A 22,010-nucleotide genomic window follows, 5' to 3' on the forward strand; every position below is an offset into this window, starting at 1 on the left:
AAATAATTTCTTAGGCTTGCTCCGATTGCCGAAAATGAGATACATTTCTACGACATTTATGTACAATTAACGACATTGTAACCATTACAGTTTTTGGTGCCGTTTGAGTGTGCTTTGTGTAATCGTCCAAATTGGGAAATGATTACATCCGATTGGGATAAATTGTGTCTCAATTGGGAATTATGCGACAATCTCACAACAGCGGAAGTTGTGTATCCACAGGTACGCCATGGAGGGGATTGACTCAATCTCTACGGTGCCAAGAGTGTCTCTGAAGATGTTGTGCCTAGAGGACGTATTTTCCAGAAAAGTTGGCTAGGTTGTAGCTTCAACCTCCACTGCTGTCGTAGCTCGTTCAGCCCGGGGCCAGATGTGTGCTCAGGGTAACTAAATGTAACCAGTAGTACCATATGGCCCTTGACTCTTTGATCTTCATTCACCAAACTCTCGTGCTTACATAATTCCGTTCATTGCATGCAGGAAATTGAAAAAAACTGTGGATTGACTAAATTGACTCACTTTCTTTAGATTTACCAAGTCCAACAACAAACTTTCAATTCCACAGTTCCTTGACTAATCGACAATGACTCAAGCAAATCCACTCCCAAGGGTATTCCGTACAAAATCTGGTAAAGAGGTCTCAATTGGACTCGGAACAGGCACCAAATGGAAGCAACAACAGACAGTTAATGAAATTAGTTCAGAATTAGTGGAGAACATCCTTTTGGCATTGAAGTTGGGATTCAGACACATTGACACTGCTGAAGCTTATAACACGCAAAAGGAAGTTGGTGAAGCTCTTAGAAGAACAGATGTCAAGAGAGAGGACATCTGGATTACTACTAAGTACAGCCCAGGCTGGGGGACCATCAAGGCTTTTAGCAAGTCACCTAAAGAGTCAATTAACAAGGCTTTAGCTGAGCTTGGTACAGACTACATCGACTTGTTTTTAATACACTCTCCCTTTTTCACCACAGACCAAACTCATGGTTTCACTTTGGAACAAGTGTGGGAAGCTTTAGTTGAGGCAAAAAAGGAGGGTAAAGTTAGAGAAATTGGAGTTTCAAATTCTGCAATTCCTCACTTGGAAAGACTTTTTGCAGCATCTCCAAGTCCTGAATTTTACCCGGTTGCCAATCAAATTGAGTTCCATCCCTTTTTGCAAAATCAATCAAAGAGTATTGTCAAGTTCTGTCAAGACCACAATATCTTAGTTGAAGCTTTTTCACCATTGGCACCATTGGCCCGAGTTGAATCTAATGCTCTTGCTGGTACCTTGGAGGCATTGGCTGAGAAGTATAAGAAAACAGAGGCTCAAATATTGTTGAGATACACTTTGCAAAGAGGGATCTTGCCAGTTACAACGTCCTCCAAAGAGAGTAGATTGAAAGAGTCTTTAGAGTTGTTTGACTTTGAGTTAACCAAGGAGGAAGTGGATAAGATTAGCAAGATTGGGCAAGAAAATCCCTATAGAGCATTCTTTCACGAGCAGTTTAAAGATTTGTAGAGTTGATAGATTTGATAGGAAATACCTTCGCAATTGTCGAGTTGTTATGATTGACTTTAACCTTTCTTAGGAAGGTGGGATATTTTTGACGTGTGGCATTTAGATGGCTGCGTAAAGCTCTAGAATATATACACGAAGTGCTTATCTCTGTTGGAAGTTTAGGTTAAGTTTGTAATAAACCATACCAGGTTACGGATTTTGAGAATAATGTCCACTCAGCCAAAAGTAGTAGCCTTACATAGTAATTAGTTTTGAGAATTAACTGGCCACGCTGCCTTTTAAGCTGGCATGGGAAGGGAAAACTGTACTTGACTTTTTAGTTATGCCTACTGATATCAAGCTTTTGTGACTCAAAGTCGTTCTCTGCTCCTTTCTGATAGCGTACCTAATTGCGAGCTCAATAGAAAGCAGAGAGTTAGGGATTAAGAACTCTAAGTGCCTGTTGATTGAGGTTCTTCAAAACTCATACGAGCCGCCATTGAAATGTAAGTATTTATTATCCTATAAATTCAAATTCTATCTATCGGTACTTTAATACCAGTGCGTTACTTTTCTCCCAATGAAATACTCACTTACCTTGGTTGTATTCGATTAGCTTTTGCTTTTTTAATCGCTTCATCAATCTCAGCTTGACTGTGCCCTGCAGCCTCTAAAAATTCGACACCATTATCATACAACAGACCAAAACGCGATCTCCATGGAGTAAAGTCAAAGTCCTTGTTCAAAATAGGATCGTGGCATACTAGGGGTGCGGACCATGATCTTCTGCATAGATAAAGCACCAACAGGTCAAAATCATCCTCCTCTTCTTCAGTGTTGAAGTGATAAGGTCCTCGATCAGTATAAGCAAGGACAATGGATACAAGTGACAAAAAAATAATGAAAAGCTTCATAGAGTGGTAATGATTGTAGTTATGAGAAATTTACACTCACTAGAGAGTAGTAGACTTATATAACATCCAGATTAAGGACCACGTTGTCCTCAAAGCTGACATGGGAAGGGAAATCTGTACTTGAATTTTTAGTTATGCCGACTGATATCAAGGTTTTGTGAAACAAACTCTCTCTATTCTTTCCTGTTAGCTTACACAGCTGTCTGTGTCTAGTTGTATTTATCGCACCTAAAGACTTTGCAGACCAAACAACAACTGATATTGGTTTAGCTAGTCATAGCATACATTGGGTTTGAGATCGTGCTGGTTGGTGTTCTATTGTGATCCAGAAAATACCTTTCGTAGAAAAAGCCCCATGCTCTTCCTATTGAAATACGTTCTGATTTATACTCAAGCGTCAATGTCCTAAACAACTCGCTTTTTTTTCATCCTACTCAACCTTCTCCTAATATTCAATCAAACTGTTCATGACAATACCTATTCAAAACCGAACCACCAGCTAGTTCATTAACGTACCTGAGACAAAAGAGCGAGATTCTGTTGTAGATATTCTAGATGTACCCTCTTGGCTTTGAAGTTTATTCGATTTTATCATCTGCTGAAGATTGAGTTTGTATCTTTTACCATAGTTAATGTATCCAAAAAAAAGTTTACACCACAGAAATCATCAAATGACAACGTCCATCCCAGTACCAAAGGTATCCAAGTTAGACAAGAGAGTAAGTGTCTTGGGAAAGGGAATTTCAGGACGAGTCGAACTCTATCTAGGGAAAGGAGGCATTAGATACGCGGTCAAGGTATACCACACAAGAGAAAAGCATGAAACCAAGAAGGAATATCGAGAGAGAATATTACATGAATACCACATCCTACAAAGCTTACACCATTGTAACATCATACCAGTTTACAAATATGAAGTTCTGACTCTAGGTTCAACCGTGAAAATGTACATGATGGCAGGCACGCCCCATTTACTCAAACTTCTCGACTCAGTGAAATTGGGCACATCAGAAATCCTTTGCTACTGGAAACAGCTTTGCCTGGGAATTCTATACCTCCATAGCCATGGCATATGTCACCGTGATTTGAAGTTGGAGAATATAGTCTTTGACGAAAAGTGTAAGCTTTTGAAGATTATTGATTTTGCTACTGCTGACTCGACGGATACTCCATCGATTGGTCTAGTCGGATCGGAAAAATACGCTGCACCTGAAACTTTTTCAAGCATAAAGTATGATGGGAAAGCCCTGGATATTTGGTCGTTAGGGATAATATTGCACTACTTAAAGCACAGAAGGTTTCCTTGGAAACAAGCTCATCGGAATGATCCGGACTATGAGGCTTACTCGAGTTCATCAAATCTACTACAGTTCCATGTGGAGTCGAACATAACGAGTCAAATACTTGAGAAAAGTGTGGAGAAACGAGTCACAATTTCCCAATTATGGGAAGATACCTGGTTCAAGACTATCCTGTTTTGTTCAGACTCCAGCGATTGTGGGTTAACGCATAAAGTGACTCCTTGAGAAAGGTGGAGTTTTCTTTTTGACTCCGAGTGACTCCGAAACTGGTCACGTGCACAACTCCGGGGGTTAAAACCATTTTGATTTTGATTTTTTTGATTTTTTTTTCAAACTTGTTAGTCATCTAGTGTACACCCAATGATTTCCATTCGTGCATTGAAAACCCAGAGATTTGCTATTCAATCTATTGCAAAGAGAAGCTATGCTGTCTCAACAAAGGCCCAAGCCTTATTGTCAAAACCAGTGCAAGAGGTTGATCCTGAAATGGCTGACATCTTGAACCAAGAGAAAGTTAGACAAAAGAATTCAATCACCTTAATTCCATCTGAAAATTTCACTTCTAAAGCTGTAATGGACTTGTTGGGATCAGAAATGCAAAACAAATACTCAGAAGGTTACCCAGGAGAGAGATACTACGGAGGTAACGAAATCATTGATAAAGCTGAATCATTATGTCAAAAGAGAGCATTGGAGGCTTTCAACTTGAACCCTGAAGAATGGGGAGTTAACGTACAACCATTGTCTGGAGCACCAGCCAATTTGTACGCCTATTCAGCAATTTTGGAAGTTGGTGATAGAATTATGGGATTGGACTTGCCCCATGGGGGACATTTGTCTCACGGGTACCAAACCAATACTACAAAGATATCCTTTGTATCGAAATATTTCCAAACCATGCCTTATAGGTTGAATGAAGAAACTGGAGTAATAGATTACGATACATTGGAGAAGAACGCTGAACTTTTTAGACCAAAAGTCATTGTTGCCGGTGCCTCTGCTTACTCGAGAGTTATTGACTACAAGAGAATGAAACAGATTGCTGACAAAGTTGGTGCTTATTTGCTTTCCGACATGGCCCACATTTCAGGTCTCGTTGCTGCTGGTGTTACAGACTCACCATTCCCATACTCAGATATCGTCACCACCACTACTCACAAATCCTTAAGAGGACCAAGAGGATCAATGATCTTTTTTAGAAAGGGTATTAGAAAGGTGACGAAAAAGGGAAAAGAGATTCCATATGACTTGGAAAGAAAGATTAACTTTTCCGTGTTTCCAGGACACCAAGGTGGTCCACACAACCATACCATATCTGCATTGGCTGTTGCATTGAAACAATGTACTGAACCAGAGTATAAGCAATACCAGCAAGAAGTCGTTGATAACGCAAAACATTTTGCTGATGCATTGGAATCCAAGGGATTCAAGTTGGTTTCTGGTGGAACTGATACCCATTTGATTTTGCTCAACTTGAACTCAAAGAATATCGATGGTGCTAGACTTGAAGCCGTTTTGGAGAGAGCCAACATTGCAGCAAATAAAAACACTATTCCTGGTGACAAGAGTGCTCTTTTCCCTTCAGGATTGAGAGTCGGTACACCTGCAATGACCACTAGAGGGTTCGGATTCGACGAGTTTTCAAAAGTTGCCAATTTCATTGACCAAGCGGTTGCTATCGCAGTTGATTTGAAGAGTAAAGAACAAGGAAAAGTTCCAAAAGAATTATTAGCAAGCTTTAAGTCTTTAGCAGATGAAAGTGAGGAGGTTAAGAAGTTGGGTGAAGAAGTTGCTCAATGGGCTAGTCAATACCCAGTTCCAGGTGATTTGTAGTTGTAAAACTGAGTAAAAAATAATTTTGAATGAAAATTAAAAATGTAAGCGCGAACCAAGATTTCTTCCCACTTGCTCTCCTACACCACCAAATGGCAGACACGATAGCCAATGTCCATCTAGAGGACATTCAAAGAACATCCTCCTTAATCTCGTGGTCTAAAAATGGACTCATTGTGTATACCTCGCCGTACAAACGATCCAAGAATAATTTACTATTGACATACCTTGAAAACATTGACGGACATTCATGGAGATTAGCACCACCACAATCGATTGAAGTCAAGCTAGAGAACAACTTTTTGCCTGAAATATCACTAGTGTGTTGGAGTACACTTAGCACAGATTTGGCGGTCTCCGATGTTTACGGTAATTTCTACATATTACTAGCTGGGGTTGGGATGGTGGATTCAAAGGATTCACTGCCCAGTTACGAATTGACTTCGTACAACCATATGGAGATGATCTACCGAGATGTTATCAACCAAGATATAAAGTCAGCTATTAACCCCGGCGCATCGATTATTGCTTTCAAATGGCTCAATATAGAAAAGCCGCAAATCTTGAATAAGCCAGCGAGCTTGGTGAATTTGGAGAATTCGTATGTGTATACCTATGGCGTGAATCAATTTGCATCACATGGAGTGCTGCACCCTATTCCCACCAAGCAAGCGTGTGTTGCGCTACGAAGGAATGGAACGTTTATGTTGTATTATCAAGGGGAGCACAAGGTGGAATATCACAAGGTGTCCATCAATTTGAATGATACACCATTGATGATTAGCAATGCTTCAATTGGATTCACAAATGAGAAGCAGATTGTTATCACTGCCTTTGACCGATTATCTGACGACATTTCCACCTACGTAGTGACTATTGACTGGGGATTTCTTATAGAGTCGGCAAAGAGACAGAAAACTGATCCGCATTTCCACACACCAAAGGAAAGTCAACACCCACCAAGGTTGAGTCTTGAAAAGATACATGAAATGAAACCTTTGCCTGAGTACAGGGACAATGTCCTCAGCCCATTATCATCAATCGATATAGTGTCAGCCACACCGGAAAAAGAGTCCAAGTTGAGCATTTTAATCAGCTATGGATGTGCTGACGTCTATAGGTATGAGGTTGTTGATGCAGCACAGACTATACCCGAAGCATTTACAGAATTAGGACACAACACTGAAACTACAGCATCATCTCCAACAATTGAATTGAAAGATAAAATATCAAGAAATGGTTCGGTGCAATCAATAGTGAGCGGCCCCTCAGACTTGCACTGTTTGATTTTATACAAAGACGGGCATATTGATGTTCTCGATACAAGGACTTGGAAAGTTATCAATACACCAAATGAGCAGTTTCCCCCACCAACAATATCGAACGTGTTTGATGTCGGATTTGAGTTTCCCGAAGTCCAACATGAGAATCCAATGATTTTGGCTGTATCGCCAAATATGGCAGCCATTGTATTCACAGAAGAGTACAATGAAACTGAGTTTTTGACATTTAAGCTGGTGGAGAAGGCTCGTAATACTGGGTTCCAACCGAGGGATTTGTTTGCCACATCTGTTGCGTTGGCTTATAGACACGCATACGCTTGCTATACAAATACATTCACTGATGATTTGGTCATATTGATTCAGTCGGAAGTGGAAAGACTTCGTGGGTTGTTGTTGCAGCAAATGCCCGAAAAGCGTGAGAGCATTGCATTGATGATTAAAAAGTTTGTTGAGTCAGTTATTAGCGAGGCTCACAAGTCAATAAACTTTCAGTTGGACGCTTTCAGTAAGGAATCGGTGGACAAGCTATTGTCCAATCCACCATTGCAAAAACTCCTCTCTTTGCAACTCATTTTAGGAGAAGCACAGGGTAATTCAGTGATGGCGGACATTGCATGGATTGTATTGAATTTGAGAAGCACAAATTTTGGAATCATGTTTTCTCTTTCCAGTGTGTACCGACAAATTTCTAAAAAGAAGCCAAGCGAGGACACATTACAGGATTCAACGACCAGGGGCGAATGTATTGTGTCGTTAATTGGGAATATCAAATGGCTTATTGATTTGATGGCTTATTTTAACCAGGAGCTACTACAACTTTCATACTTTAGAAACGATTCAGAAAATAGCAAACTTACCCTCAACAATTCTGTTGTGTTGCCTGTCATTTTGAGCAAAGTGCCCAGATTGTTTCTTATGTATGCTATTTCGTCGATGGGTAAAACTCACGAAATTTTAAAGAAGCTACACAAGGACTTGGCTGAGAATAACAAACTATTCACCCCAATGAAGGAGGCTTTAAATAGATACTTTACTATCTGCTCTGGTGCTCCCTTGACCTTGAGTTTGTTTGAACAGTATCTTCGTGAATGTGATTCATTGATTGCAAAGGAATTTGCCACAAGAATAGCAACCAAGGAAAAGGGCTACTCGTTAAAGATTGAGCAAAAGTTAGTTTGTCATGGAGATATTACCGATGATGTGAAAGATATCGCTCGGATATTAGTGGATAGATATGCTCATAACATTTCACGTGAAATCAAGTTGTCTGAATTATACTTTTACAATACAGAGTGGCTAAATATCGGGTTCAATAGGCACAATCGTTCGGTTGAAGATTCGGTGATTGTCTATGAACAGTCCTCGAATAAGGAAGTGGTGCCTAGGTTGGAAATTGGTCAGAAAATTGATGCATTGAGGAAAATTTACATCTACAATGGGAATGTTAGAAGGTGTACAAGATGTAGGTCTGTGTCTTTGGTAACGGACCCATTTGTTTTTGAGTCGACTACAACTGTGGGACTATGGACCATGGTTTTCCAGAGAACCTGTATTTGTGGAAACACTTGGGTCAATGTGTAAATAAAAGCCAACTATTCAGTTAGGTCTACTTTCGTAGCCTTTTCATCGCTCTCTTTGTTTGGGGCGAGCTCTTTGTTTGGGACAATCTCCTTGTTTGCTTCCGCCTCCCTCTTCGCATCCTCCGCCTTCTTCGCATCCTCCGCCTTCTTTGCATCTGCCTCTTTCTTCTTCTTTGCTAAGAATTTCAACATGAACGGCATCACAGCGTTGCTTCCCAAAATCCATGCCAACAACACACCAATGTTCCTTCCCATGTGTCCTTTATAAGCATTAAAATAAGCAACATGCAACAACTCGTATGCGTTTCTGGATGGAACGGCATATCCATAGTAGTAAAAGGGAGGAGTCAACACTGGTGGGCTAATAATAGGAGCTAAATTGATGACCGCTGTGAATAACAAAACAAATCCAATCAACTGGGGCTTCAATGCAAACATTATAATCACCAAAACCTCAATAATACTACCTAATGATGCCATCAAGAGGTAACTAAACATCCAAATAACCAAGAATCCCGAGTGGCCAAATGTAGTGTTGAAAGGTAATTGAAATGCAGTGTTGAGAACAACCATTCCCAAGGAGATAAACATGTATGCCACTTGTGAAGATAGGATACGGAAGAGTATATAGCTCCAACCTTTGATCTTTGATGCCAAATACATGTGAATCTTAAGCGTAAATATAAACTGGAAGAATCCAAATATAACAAGATAGATTAAACCAATTTGGAATGGGGCTTGGAAAACAAGATCAGTAACTGGATGCAAATCGTTGACCTTAAATGTAGGAATTGTTGAAACTAGGCGTGGCGCTTGCGACATCACGTTCAATGCCTGTGTCTGGTTGACGGTTTGGAGCATATTGGCAACAATCTTACTCTGTGATGCAAAATTGGGGTATGCTTTTAAAATTTGTTGAACAATGGTTACAATATAGTTCAGCACAGCATTTAAATCTCTCCCTGTTTCATAAACGACCTCCATTAGAGAATTAGTGGGATCAAAGTCTGTCGATACTGACGACAACGCCTGGTTCCACATTAGGGTTGCATTCTCATAAACATAAAATGCAGCCCAAACTTTTTCATGGTGTACTTGCTGATACACTTCTTGGGTAATGTTGTGTCCATGCTCTGATGCTAGTGCCGAGACTTTATCATAATCCCATACTTCAAATCTGCCCAATTGCTGTAATGCAGGCACATTTGTGAAATAAGATTCAATTGTCTTTCCCACAATGTTTGGCAATTGTCCCACTTGGCGGTCAGCAATGACAATAGCCATTTTCAAATGTTTGAATCGCGTACTTCGTTGGTAGTAAGATGCCCAGTAAAACAACAAGGCTCCAGCAAACCCAACGAGTAAGAAGGCATAGTTTGATAGAAGCTTAAATCCAAGTTGGATTCTTTCAGCTCTGAATTCTTTATCCCATAATTTGTATTTTATTGGCTTTTGTGGGGGAGCTTCAGTTGGCACAGGTTGCCCTGTGGATAATTGTGGCTCGTACAGGTGAACCGATCCTAGCTCCTCCGATTTAGGTGCTCCTTCGACGGCCTCGGCAGGTTGCTCTGCTCCTAACACGTAATTCGCATCACTAGCGTTAAAATAGTCGTTTGCAACGTCCTGTATTAACGATTTATGCTCTTGTTCATCTGCATCATTGTCTCCGGTGTTGAAGGAAAATGCATTGGAAGCGGCACGAGATAATCGTCTTGTTATTGGTATATCTGCAGTTGTTCGATTAGCCACAGGCCCACCATATGCCTCGGGCTCACCAACTGAGCTAATTTCAGACTCTCGTGAGTTCAATGAAGATGTAGATGACATTGTTGTTGTAAAGGGTGGTTCATAGGTTGAATGGAGTCGTTGTATGTTTTGCAAGTTTGTTTGTTTTGATGAGCTGTGGTACAAAAGCCATTTCAGGCGGCTACCGGCAGATACTAAATCTAAAAATGCACCAATAATGATTCTTCATACTCGGGCCTATACTATCTATGATAGACTGTCCGGGAGCTTAGGAGTTGAGTTTACAGGGAGGCAATCATACATAGCTCAATCTAGAGTCTACGCTGTTTGTTTGAGATTTAGAGCATCCCCCGGCACGGCGATAGCTCAAGGGGAATTTCATTGATGTTACACAAAATTGAATGTTTACACTTTCGAAAAAAATTCCAATCTTCCGGAGAAGAGCCAAAGCAAAGCAACATAACAGCATCTTGTCGTTGAGCATCTAACTAGTTGAATTTTCCCAAGCAACTGCCTAGAATAACTCCTTCTTTCCCGAGATGTCGACATCAAATTCAGAGTCTGTTGATCCATTGGAGAAGCAGGGTCAAGAACCACCACAGGATGTCGCAGAAGACGCAAATGAGACCTCACCGCCCTCTGGTGGCTTCACGGGGGAAGCATTAGCAAAAGAGCAATCAGTCCGCAGGGAATCCACCAAGCCACGACAACTGGTAACTTCAATCAAGCTCACATTTCAGGAGCGGATGAATGAGTATATCAGGGCCACACCAAAATTCATTTGGGCTTACGTTCAGGTATTTTGTATCTACGTCGGCTTTCTCAGTCTTTACTGGGGTACACTATACAGGAGACAGGATAGGTTTCAAAATGTCGACATGTTGGTGGTTAATGACGATACACCTTTCACGAGCAATGGATCTCAAGTACAGCCATATATATCCAATGCATTTATCAACCTACTACAGGAGCCTGAAATGAGACTGCTCGGCAATTTTAAAATTGCCAATATAACAGAGTTTCGCGAATTGGCAGACTCTCGTAACAATACCCTTTATGAAGAGGTTGTGTGACAAATTCATCACCAAAAGTATTGGACAGTCTTTTATATCAAGCCAAATGCTACACAACTCATTTATGATAGTTTTTCCTCGGGTAATTCAACTTATATGACTCTGGGACAAATCAACCAAACGGTTACTGCTGTATATGAGAGTGGACGTCATTACTCTGCATTGAACCAATATCTCATTAGAAACTTGAACGCGATTGCATTTAATTGGAATAGACGACTTAGTAATGTGGCGTATCCCGAGATTATACATTCCTTATCTCCAACACAGCAACAAAATCTACTTCAAAACACGTCGATACCGATTTTCACCACTTTTCCTATTCTCAATTTTGTTGATAACAGATCTTCGTCTAATTCTGCTATTCTAGGACCTTCAGAGTTAGGTCTCATATACGCCCTTTTGTTTTCATTTAACCAGTTCAATTTTTCATTGGAGATATATCGAATCATGAGGGAGAGATTAAAATACCGCTCATATCTATTCTATCGAGTCCTTGTATCTCAGTTGAATGCACTACTACTAGCTTTGGTTTATGGACTAATGACAATTGCATTGAGAATCCCCACCGAAGCTGCATTTGGACATGCGGGGTTCGTTGTACTCTGGATGTTTATGTTTCTCTACATGAGTGCTGTTGGTGTAATCAATGAAATAGTGGTGCTGATAATTATGGCTTTTGAACAACAAATATTGATGGCACCATGGATGATTTTTAACATTGTTTCCAATATATCTGCCACATTTGCACCTTTTGTTTTAATGCCAGGGTTTTACAAATTTGGTTATGCCATGCCAATGTACAACATTTACGAGGCATTAAAGATTGTGTTTTTCGACACTTGGAAGGGTCATTTGGGAAGAAACTTGGGAGTGTTGGTCATCTGGATAGTTGTGGGTAATGTCTTGTTACTTTTTGTATCCGACTGGGCAGTTAAAAGAGCAAGAAAGAAGAAGGCATTGAAGGAAAGGCAAGTAAAGTAATCTTCTATTCATTTACACTGTATCATCAACTACTTCCACTTTAGGTTGTACATGTTTGTAGCTCTGTCCAAATTTCATTAAATTGTAAGCCTCTTCGATCTTGGGCTGCCAATACTGATAACCCGAAACGCCCTCGCTGTGCTTCAAGTTTTCAAGAACCTCGAGCTTCAACCTCCAGATGTCGTGGTTCCTGATATCTGACTCAATTATTTCATCTGAAACCACAGTGGGCAAGTTGTTGAAAAGGTATTCCTTTGTGTGGTTGTACTTAGACATACCCAAGAGTAGCTGAAACAACCTGTCTTTGGATAAAGATTCTAGTTTCTCATTGGTGAGCTTGGGTTGTAAGGAGTTCCAAAGCAGAGGAGACGCAATGACGTTGATTAAAATTGGAAAATATGCGTGATCAAACAAGGGCAAGTTTTTCAACACGTCGTCATAAATGCTTGGATTTATCTTGTGAACAACATCGGGATTCGACTTTGAAAGAATTCTTATCTCCACCTCATCCTTTTCATAAATTTTAATAAAGTTGTAGCTCTTGAATACCTCGAATGAGGACAAGAGAGTCTCATAGTTGTTGTAGCTCATTTTCGCTATGAGATCAGCAACCTCTGACTTGACAATATCGTCGAAGGAGCCTCTGTTGTACAATGTCAACACATTTGCAATGGAGCCTTCAATATTGAGATTCATTCCAATCAGATTCACATAGAATTGAATCAAAAGAATCAAAAACAATGGGTCGTCACTAAACGTGACAATCTCTTCTAATTCAAAGTTGTACAATTTAGTATCCAAATTCAGCTTATCAACTAAAACTAGAAGAAGGTCCAATAAGCGAGCTAAAAGGATGGGATTATTCAGCTTCCTGACAGAGTAGAGTAATTCTGTCCCACCTAGTAAGTGCACTTCCCCAGAATTCAAAACAGACACTAGCGATTCAATCAGGTTTAATACCGAAATTGGGGTACTTTCCTCAAAGAAGAGTTGAATCAATTGTGGCATCACGTTGTTAGATGATAGAAACTCTTGTGTCTGTGGTTGATGAATATTCATTCGTAAGATTTTTAGACATAGGATGCTGATTGTTGAAGATGTGAATAGATTTTGTATGATGAACTGTGGTGGGTAGAGCTCAAGAACCTCTTCAAAATTGATATAGGAAAGGACCTTTTCAAGAAGCTTGATAAGGATACCAGTGGGATCAATTGTACCATATTCCTTATCTAGCAATACTTGGTTGATAAGTGGGATAATGGTTTGAAAATATGTTGGCTGTTGTATAGTTGCTCTATCCAAGGTGAGGACGTATTTGTCGATCAATTTATCATCAATTGGAGTCTTTGATTCGTAACTGGATGATATTTCAGCGATGGCCTCGTTTGTGTGGTTGTCAAACATCGTGATACCGTCTCAAAGTCCCTAACCTCAAACTAATCAAGTGGCGCGGAATTTCCCAAAATCTCAATTACATAATCATCATCTTTCACCTCCCCACACACATTTATAGGATTTATGTTGTGAATACACTGTATGTCACCTAGTTGCATACCACATGTCTAGGGATCTACATAGTTACTATTTGGGGCTCCTTATTACTTTTCATTAATCCTTAAGAGAAATGTACTAGTGGGGAAAATATTTCCTAAAAAGGAAGTGGGTGAAAACACAGAGTCTATAAAGTTTTGACACAATATGCCTTACAAAGCACTCTCGAGATGGAACGAATACTTTGTTTGATATCAACTGTGTCGGTAAAATTTGTGTTCGCTAGATAGAACTGTCATTCTTGAATGGGATTACTTTTTTGCATCCAATTTGTAGAAAAAATTGTGATTAATCAGAAGTCTTCACCTGTGGCTATAGCGAACAATGAATCATAATTAGATATATAGTTTAAAGACAATATCTCGTGATATAGTACACCACCTTTTCACATTTTGAGCTGTTGCTTTAACTTGGACAAGTCTAAGGGGCACGAAAGAGCTTATTTTTGGGTATGTCTAAAAGGTGAATTGTGTTACGTCCCGCTTCGTCCACAGTCTCCCCACATACGCATGTCTTACAATTTGAAAAATGGTTTGATGGTGGGGTGTAGGAACCCCTATTCGGTTCATCCGCATTTGGCAACCATTTGCACTCATTTCGAGGCCCAGAAAAAAATTAAGCTATGTCAATAGTCCGTAAACTCTAATTGTCTTGAAAAAAATTAAACTTTATAAGGAGTAGCGTAAGCTCCATCCGGCTTCGTGGGTGGGTCAATGTGTCTGGGTGCATGTGTGGGGGAAAAATCACTTGAACTACTTTTTAATAATTATGGCACCGTTAACCGACAATTATTCTCTTGCAATATATACTTGGCAAATTAAAAAAAAACCCACTTTTCATGATGGGTATAAGCTATAAAAAAATTCCCTCAATGCCCCCACAAAGTGGGTTTTTAACTGGTGATAATATCGCAAACACAAAGTACAGCACATTATGTGGGTACGGTGATGTCTCCACAAGATTGGGATTTATGTATCACAAATGGGGGTGAATGATAATAATTGATAACGCTTTTTCGCTAATCAGTTTCGGCTACGTCGAGTCTCCTTAGATAAGCGCCTTTGTATAAATATAGCTCGCCTTTCCTAAACAATTATGCTGAGTTGCTATACCAAGGACAACTACAATCATGTCTCCAGTTATCTCATACGAATCATTTTTAGTTACCGAATCATTTGAAGGATTTGAGGATCCTGAAAAGTTTAAAGAATATATTCCAAAGTTGGAAAAGTACAAGAAGGAGTTAGAGGAAAGTGTTTTGGATGAGTACAAAGTTTCAATGCCAAAGCCAATTGATGAATTGGTGAAAGACCAACTTGATGCAGTTGATTACATGTATGAGGCAAAATTATTGACACCAGAGGAATTTGAAATCACCGACTCGACTGCTTCAAAAATTGTCAAGAATATTGGCGATGGTAAATGGACAGCTGTCCAAGTTCTTAAAGCTTTTGCTCACCGTGGAACCATTGCTCATCAATTTACCAATTGTGCACTTCAAATTTTTGTTGACGAAGGTATTAAGCGTGCTGAAGAATTGGATGAATATCAGAAAAAGAATGGAAAGTTGGTTGGACCATTGCATGGTGTTCCAGTGTCATTGAAGGAACATTTCAACTATGCTGGTAAAGTGACTCATTCCGGTTACGTTTCATTAATTGATAATCTCACAGAAGAGTTTGGTGTTACTCCTCAAATCTTGTACGACTTGGGAGCTGTGTTTTATATTAGAACTACTCAACCACAAACCCTTATGCACTTGTGTTCAGAGAGTAACTACTCGGAGGTTACCAAGTGTCCATACAATATTTCATTGTCCAGTGGTGGATCTTCATCTGGTGAAGGTGCCGTTGTTACATTTGGAGGTTCAGTTTTTGGAATTGGTTCCGACATTGGTGGATCTATTAGATCGCCAGCTGCATTTTCCGGTTGCTTTGGTCTTAGACCAACAACCCACAGAGTTTCGATGGAGGGTAGCACCTCTTCATTGGGTGGACAAGAAACTATTCAAGCTGTTTTTGGTCCATTGGCTAGAACTGTGGAGGATATTGAAACAATGATGAAGACATACCTCAACCAAGGTAAACCTTGGAATTCTGATGCTTCTTTGATCTGCATGCCATGGAGAGATGTACCAAAGCCAAATGCAAAAGAATTGACCATTGCTGTCATCAGAGATGATGGATTGGTTAGACCATCTCCACCAATCAGACGTGGAATCAACACAGTCGTTGACAAGTTGAAAGAAGCTGGTGTCAAGATTATTGAATTCACTCCTCCAAACACCAAACTTGCTTATGAAACAATCAACAAGATGTACAACTGTGATGGTAATGAAACTAATCGTAAAATGTTGGGTGAAAGTGGAGAGCCATTAGTTCAATTGACTAAATGGTCATTGAATTACGGTGAAGGTTCAAGAATGTTTACTGTCCCAGAAGTTCGTCAATTGCATATGACCAGAGATGCATTGAGAAATGAGTACAACAAGTTCATGGTTGACAACAAGGTTGATTTCATTTTGTCACCAGCATACAACAATGTTGCTCCACACCCACGTGAAGTCTACAACTGGTCATACACTGCTTTGTTTAATATTTTAGATCTCCCAACATTGGTGTTACAAACAGGATTGAAGCAAGATCCAGAGCTCGATGTATGGACAGAGGAAGACATGAAACATCAATACAGATCTAAATTGGAACAATTGGAGAACGAAATGTACAAGCCAGAAGAGTTTAAGCATGCTCCTATTGCATTGCAATTGAGTGGACGCAGATACCATGATGAAGAAGTTGTTGCTGCTGGTAAGGTTATTGCTGATGATATTTTGAAAGTTAACTTACTTAAACATTAGTCTATATGCTATATGTGATTCAATTGTGTATGAAAATAAACATTTCTAATGACTTGATTCCACCTTTGTAGATGGCACAAGATATTGGTTCTGTGTTCAGGGTAGCGCATTTACCGCTAAAGGCGGGGAATCTCTCTCGAGTCCACCACCACACAGAAGCAGAAGATCAAAAAAGACCGACGGGAACTTACACCTGAGCCTCACTTTGCCGTCCGCATTGGCTTCGACGTGATCTGTCCTCTTCTGCATGTTAATGTGTAGTCATGTAGGCGAAATATTATGTACTGTTGGTAGAGATAAGATACGCGTATTGAAAATTTTCTGTGGCGTTTTTTCTCTTTCCGCCCCCACTATTCTCGAATAGGAAAATTTTGAAATGCGCTTATCTCTCTGCACAAACAATGAATGTCAAAGTGGAGTTTGTATTTATATATATAAGAGAGATTCTACTAGCTCAATGTTGAGTTTGATTATTATTCACCACCCAGAAAACTTACTTTTGATATCATTTGCACCATGACAGATCATATTCCAATTGAGGATGCTTTATTTGAATCACTTTTAACGAAAGAGACATTCCAGGGCTACGAAGATCCTGAAAAGTTTAAACAATACATTCCCAAGATTGAGCAGTATAAAAAAGCATTGGAAGATGGTATTTTGGAGGAGTACAAGGTTGACTTTCCAAAACCAATTGAGGAATTGGTAGATGAGCAACTCGATGCTGTGGAGTACCTCTACAAACACAAGCTACTCACACCTGAAGAATTTGAAATTACCGACTCAACTGCTACTGAAATTGTGAAGAATATCGGGGATGGAAAATGGACCGCGGTACAGGTATTCAAAGCATTTGCCCACAGAGGTACAATTGCGCATCAATTTACCAACTGTGCCCACCAATTATTCGTCGACGAAGGGTTGAAGCATGCACAAAAGTTGGACGAGTATCAAAAAAAGAATGGAAAGCTAATTGGACCATTGCATGGGGTACCAATCTCGTTAAAAGAGCAATCAGGATACAAAGGAAAGATCACACACGCTGGATATGTTGGCTTAATTGACAATATTGCACCAAAACATTCAGTCACCACGCAAATTCTTTCTGATTTAGGTGCAGTCTTCTACATCAGAACCACACAACCGCAAACTCTCATGCACTTGTGTTCTGGAAACAATTTTTCAGAAAAGACCAAGTGTCCATTCAATATTGCATTGTCTAGTGGAGGATCCTCTTCAGGAGAAGGGGCTGTTGTATCCTTTGGTGGATCAGCTATAGGTATTGGTTCAGATATCGGTGGGTCCGTTAGATCGCCAGCCGCATTCTCTGGGTGCCATGGATTGAGACCTACAACTAGAAGATTGTCAACATTGGGTGGTGTGTCTTCAGGTGCGGGGCAAGAATCAGTTCCTTCAGTATTTGGTCCATTGGCTAGGTCTATTGGCGACATTGAACATATGATGAAGGTCACCATAAACGAAGGACATCCTTGGGATTATGATAATTGGTCTTTGTACATGCCTTGGAGAGAAGTTTCAAAGCCAGTCGCTAAAGATTTAACCATTGCCGTAATCAGAGATAACGGTTTGGTCAGACCATCACCTCCTATTAGGCGTGGTGTTGACACTGTGGTTAAGAAGTTAAAAGAGGCTGGTGTCAATATTATAGAATTTAATCCACCAAATATTGAGTTAGCTATTAAAACGGCTGTTCAGTTGTTTGCCTCAGATGGTAATGAGAAACAACGTGAGTTACTTGCAAAAAGTGGTGAGCCATTGCAAATGCTTACCAAGTGGGGCTTAAACTATGGAGAGGAGGTCAACTATACAATTCAAGACCATCGTAAATTGAACGCCACTAGGGATGCATTAAGAAACGAATACAATGACTACATGGTGCAAAACAAAGTCGACTTCATCTTGTCACCTGCTTACAATAATGTTGCCCCTCGTCCAACTGAAGCGTACAATTGGTCATACACCACCTTGTTTAATCTTTTGGATCTTCCAACGTTAGCATTCCAGACTGGATTAAAACAAGACCCAGAAGTTGACGTCTGGACTGAAGAGGATATGAGATATGAATACAGATCCAAAATCGAGGAATTGGAGAATATGAACTACAACCCAGAAAAGTTCAAGCATGCACCAATTGCTTTGCAGTTGAGTGGAAGAAGATATCGCGATGAAGAAGTTGTCGCTGCCGGGAAACTCATTGTCGATGATATTTTGAAAGTCAATTTGTTCCATTAGTGAAATGGCTCAATACTTGATGGTAGTATAATATTGGACCTCGCATGGTTAAAATACATCACTTTATGCAATAAAAATCTGATGTTAGTTAGGAATATGAGTTGATTAGGAATACACCTATCTACGTCAAGTTATACTCTTCTTAGTTGATCGCACACTCTATGCTCTTGTTGACAACGCGTTTATCGGAATCAAAAAGAATGAAATTCCGCGCCGAAAAAGGAAACTTTGTCATAGGCGCCCTACTCCCGAAACTTTATCAGTTATCTCCAACAATTAACTACGCCACAAACTTTGTGATATATAATTAAAAGGACGATTTCTGAAATGCAAATGGATACAATTTCTACCTATTCATACAAACGAACATCCCACAATGACAATTGATCCACAACTTGACAAGTTATTCTATTCCTTACTCACAAAGGACAATTTATCTGGATATGAAGATCCAGAAAAGTTCAAGAAATGGGTACCCAAAATTAAAGCCTATAGAGAAAAGTTAGATTCTTCTGTGCCACAAGAGCTCAAGGTGGACCTCCCAGGGCCGATTGAGAAGTTGAAAGCAGATCAATTCAATTCAATGAAATACTTGTATGATGAAAAGTTGTTATCGCCTCATGAGTTTGAAATCACTGATTGTGCTGGTACATCCATTGTAGAAAATATTGCTTCTGGTAAATGGACATCAGTTGAAGTTTTCAAAGCATTTGCCAAGCGTGCTGTCTTGGCACATCAGCTTACTAACTGTGCCGTTGAGTTTTTCATTGATGAAGGTCTTGCTCGGGCAAAGGAGTTGGACGATTATCAAATACAGAATGGAAAGCTTATTGGACCTTTGCATGGTTTGCCAATTTCATTAAAAGAGCATATATCGTTAAAGGGTAGAATCGGCCACTCGGGAATAGTTTCGTTATTAGACAATATACCAGATAAAGATGCTGTCACGGCAACGATTTTATCCAAATTAGGAGCAGTGTTTTACGTTAGAACCAATGAACCGCACGCGTTATTGCCTCTAGATTCGGGAAGCAATATTACTGGATTCACCAAGTGTCCATTTAATCTACTTTTGTCAAGTGGTGGATCGTCTTCTGGTGAGGGTGCAAATATTGCTTATGGAGGAAGCGTTCTTGGAGTCGGTGTGACATTGGTGGATCCATCCGATCACCAGCAGCTTTCTCCGGCTGTCATGGGTTAAGACCATCTTCAAGAAGAATATCTGCTAGAGGATTGGTTGGTGAGGGAGGTGGTCAAGAAAGTGTTGTTGGAGTACTTGGACCATTATCGAGAACCATTAAAGATATTGATTTATTTATGAAACTGTACATCAATGACGGTAAGCCTTGGCTTTTAGATCCTTGGAGTTTGCCAATCCCTTGGCGCGATGTTCCCAAACCTGATTTGTCCAAATTGAAAATTGCAGTTATGCGAGATGATGGTGTTTGCAGAGTGACTCCACCAATACGCAGAGGATTGAACGAAGTCATTAAAAAGTTGAAACTGGCTGGTGTTGAGATAGTGGAGTTTGTCCCAAAGAATGGCAGATTAGCGTATGATGTGGCCGTAAAGTTATCGAACTGTGATGGTAATAGAGCATTACGGGAAGCATTCTCAGCCTCCGGAGAGCCACTTCCAAGATTAACTAAATGGTACTTGAATTTGGGTGACGGGGCAAGAGAATATACAGTTTCCGAAAACAGAAAATTGAACGCAATTAGGGACAACTTGAGGCAAGAGTACAGCGATTTCCTTATAGAGAACGGTATTGATTTCTTCCTTGGTCCCGCTTATAACAATGTTGCACCAAAAGAAGAAGAAGTATATAACGAGTCCTACACTTTGATTTACAACTTGCTTGACTTTCCAAGTTTGGTTTTCCAAACGGGATTGTTTCAAGACCCTAAAGTTGATGTTTGGAATGAGGAGGACATGAAGTATGAATACAGAAGCGGCATGGAAGAGTTGGAAAATAGGGGTTATGATCCTTCTCAGTTTATTGGTGCACCGATTGCCCTTCAACTAAGCGGTAGAAGGTATTGTGATGAAGAGGTTGTGGCTGCATCTGAGGTCATTGTGAATTTCCTTGGTGTCGACTTGTTAAAACGTCAAAAAGACTGATGTAATGGGGAGTGCTATGTAATCGAGGTTCCAGCAGAAACAAGATGGTATGATGCTAGTATTGAAGTTAATTTTAGCTTTTTCTTAAATGTATGTAAGGTAATTGAGGTTATGTGTACAGGGTAATGTAGAACAAATTTGAAGTGTAGTTGACGTCATTCACATTGTACTTGCCCACTCCATGAAGTGATAGATTTATAGCTATAGGTACCAACATCTGCTTCATTTAGTCGTTAAGCTGATACTAGAGACAGTGTTCTAGATCTTTTCATTGTATTGCTGGTGATAGTTACACAAAACAAAATTATAGTTTGTGCTTGGCTGACGTGGTGAATAACGTAATGTACTTTAATTTAACCGTATTCTAAAGAGGAACTCAGTATTACAATGTATCTGAAAATTCATCTCAGGGTAGACATGTATAATCTTCATCAAAAGAAGAGCTGGTTCAATCAAGTTTCATTTCTCTCTGCAACTATCTGGGGAAAAATAGACCAGTTTGAAGTTTGCTGACAAAGCAGTATCTTTAATCTCTTTGCTTCAATCAGCCGTCCCAATTTTAACTTTTTAGTGCCTTCTTGAGAAATATCACTTTATAAACATTGACGTCAAGCGGGTTAACTTTAATTTTTGCTAGTTTGTCCTAGCATCAATGGAACCTTGCTTTACATAAAAAATAGAATAACTCTGCAGGTACTCCCCGTGTACGTGTATTTTCCCATCATGTAAATCGCTCCGGGGAGTAGACATGAATCATTCTAATGTCTTTGTGCTTTGAGCAACATATATATATATATATATTTTTTTGCAATTTCTTTTTCTCCATTCGTATTTTATGTTGCATTTAAGAGAAAATACGATGGATTATGACGGGGAGATTGACTTGCATAATTTTTTATTTTTAGTTCATGCTTTTACATGTCATTTAGCTTTTAGCGAGTGACATCAACTATACTACAGAAATGAGCACAACCCAATGACCATGATATAAATACCAGCTCACAATTTCAAAATATAGTTTGCAAAAC

The 22,010-nt window shown here is 39.7% G+C and overlaps 12 protein-coding genes across 12 annotated transcripts; 9 read left to right on the forward strand and 3 right to left on the reverse strand. All coding sequences in view use genetic code 12, as the record gives it.

The window, feature by feature from the left end:
- Positions 1-583: 583 nt before the first annotated feature.
- I9W82_003311 (aldo-keto reductase superfamily protein) lies at positions 584-1,507 on the forward strand (the record flags this gene model as incomplete). The annotated part of the gene is made up of 1 exon (XM_067692263.1): positions 584-1,507. One exon carries the CDS (start codon positions 584-586, stop codon positions 1,505-1,507), a length of 924 nt encoding a protein of 307 aa, XP_067548659.1.
- A 572-nt stretch (positions 1,508-2,079) lies between these two features.
- I9W82_003312 (uncharacterized protein) lies at positions 2,080-2,400 on the reverse strand (the record flags this gene model as incomplete). The annotated part of the gene is made up of 1 exon (XM_067692264.1): positions 2,080-2,400. One exon carries the CDS (start codon positions 2,398-2,400, stop codon positions 2,080-2,082), a length of 321 nt encoding a protein of 106 aa, XP_067548660.1.
- A 671-nt stretch (positions 2,401-3,071) lies between these two features.
- PRR2 (Prr2p) lies at positions 3,072-3,926 on the forward strand (the record flags this gene model as incomplete). The annotated part of the gene is made up of 1 exon (XM_067692265.1): positions 3,072-3,926. The coding sequence occupies one exon, from the start codon at positions 3,072-3,074 to the stop codon at positions 3,924-3,926; it is 855 nt and encodes a 284-aa protein (XP_067548661.1).
- A 135-nt stretch (positions 3,927-4,061) lies between these two features.
- SHM1 (glycine hydroxymethyltransferase) lies at positions 4,062-5,534 on the forward strand (the record flags this gene model as incomplete). Its single annotated transcript, XM_067692266.1, has 1 exon — positions 4,062-5,534. The coding sequence occupies one exon, from the start codon at positions 4,062-4,064 to the stop codon at positions 5,532-5,534; it is 1,473 nt and encodes a 490-aa protein (XP_067548662.1).
- Positions 5,535-5,626: 92 nt separating this feature from the next.
- MED16 (Med16p) lies at positions 5,627-8,398 on the forward strand (the record flags this gene model as incomplete). The annotated part of the gene is made up of 1 exon (XM_067692267.1): positions 5,627-8,398. One exon carries the CDS (start codon positions 5,627-5,629, stop codon positions 8,396-8,398), a length of 2,772 nt encoding a protein of 923 aa, XP_067548663.1.
- An 11-nt stretch (positions 8,399-8,409) lies between these two features.
- SNG3 (Sng3p) lies at positions 8,410-10,224 on the reverse strand (the record flags this gene model as incomplete). Its single annotated transcript, XM_067692268.1, has 1 exon — positions 8,410-10,224. The coding sequence occupies one exon, from the start codon at positions 10,222-10,224 to the stop codon at positions 8,410-8,412; it is 1,815 nt and encodes a 604-aa protein (XP_067548664.1).
- Positions 10,225-10,682: 458 nt separating this feature from the next.
- Positions 10,683-11,216, forward strand: I9W82_003317 (uncharacterized protein; the record flags this gene model as incomplete). The annotated part of the gene is made up of 1 exon (XM_067692269.1): positions 10,683-11,216. The coding sequence occupies one exon, from the start codon at positions 10,683-10,685 to the stop codon at positions 11,214-11,216; it is 534 nt and encodes a 177-aa protein (XP_067548665.1).
- Positions 11,217-11,312: 96 nt separating this feature from the next.
- Positions 11,313-12,200, forward strand: I9W82_003318 (SNG1 family protein; the record flags this gene model as incomplete). Its single annotated transcript, XM_067692270.1, has 1 exon — positions 11,313-12,200. The coding sequence occupies one exon, from the start codon at positions 11,313-11,315 to the stop codon at positions 12,198-12,200; it is 888 nt and encodes a 295-aa protein (XP_067548666.1).
- Positions 12,201-12,212: 12 nt separating this feature from the next.
- HSM3 (Hsm3p) lies at positions 12,213-13,604 on the reverse strand (the record flags this gene model as incomplete). Its single annotated transcript, XM_067692271.1, has 1 exon — positions 12,213-13,604. The coding sequence occupies one exon, from the start codon at positions 13,602-13,604 to the stop codon at positions 12,213-12,215; it is 1,392 nt and encodes a 463-aa protein (XP_067548667.1).
- Positions 13,605-14,880: 1,276 nt separating this feature from the next.
- Positions 14,881-16,608, forward strand: I9W82_003320 (uncharacterized protein; the record flags this gene model as incomplete). The annotated part of the gene is made up of 1 exon (XM_067692273.1): positions 14,881-16,608. One exon carries the CDS (start codon positions 14,881-14,883, stop codon positions 16,606-16,608), a length of 1,728 nt encoding a protein of 575 aa, XP_067548668.1.
- Positions 16,609-17,124: 516 nt separating this feature from the next.
- Positions 17,125-18,861, forward strand: I9W82_003321 (uncharacterized protein; the record flags this gene model as incomplete). The annotated part of the gene is made up of 1 exon (XM_067692274.1): positions 17,125-18,861. One exon carries the CDS (start codon positions 17,125-17,127, stop codon positions 18,859-18,861), a length of 1,737 nt encoding a protein of 578 aa, XP_067548669.1.
- A 376-nt stretch (positions 18,862-19,237) lies between these two features.
- On the forward strand, positions 19,238-20,982 carry I9W82_003322 (uncharacterized protein; the record flags this gene model as incomplete). The annotated part of the gene is made up of 2 exons (XM_067692275.1): positions 19,238-19,958; positions 20,036-20,982. The coding sequence occupies 2 exons, from the start codon at positions 19,238-19,240 to the stop codon at positions 20,980-20,982; spliced, it is 1,668 nt and encodes a 555-aa protein (XP_067548670.1).
- Between the last annotated feature and the right edge of the window lie 1,028 nt (positions 20,983-22,010).

Source organism: Candida metapsilosis (genome assembly GCF_017655625.1).
Source record: "Candida metapsilosis strain BP57 chromosome Unknown scaffold3, whole genome shotgun sequence".
NCBI lineage: Eukaryota > Fungi > Ascomycota > Pichiomycetes > Serinales > Debaryomycetaceae > Lodderomyces > Lodderomyces metapsilosis.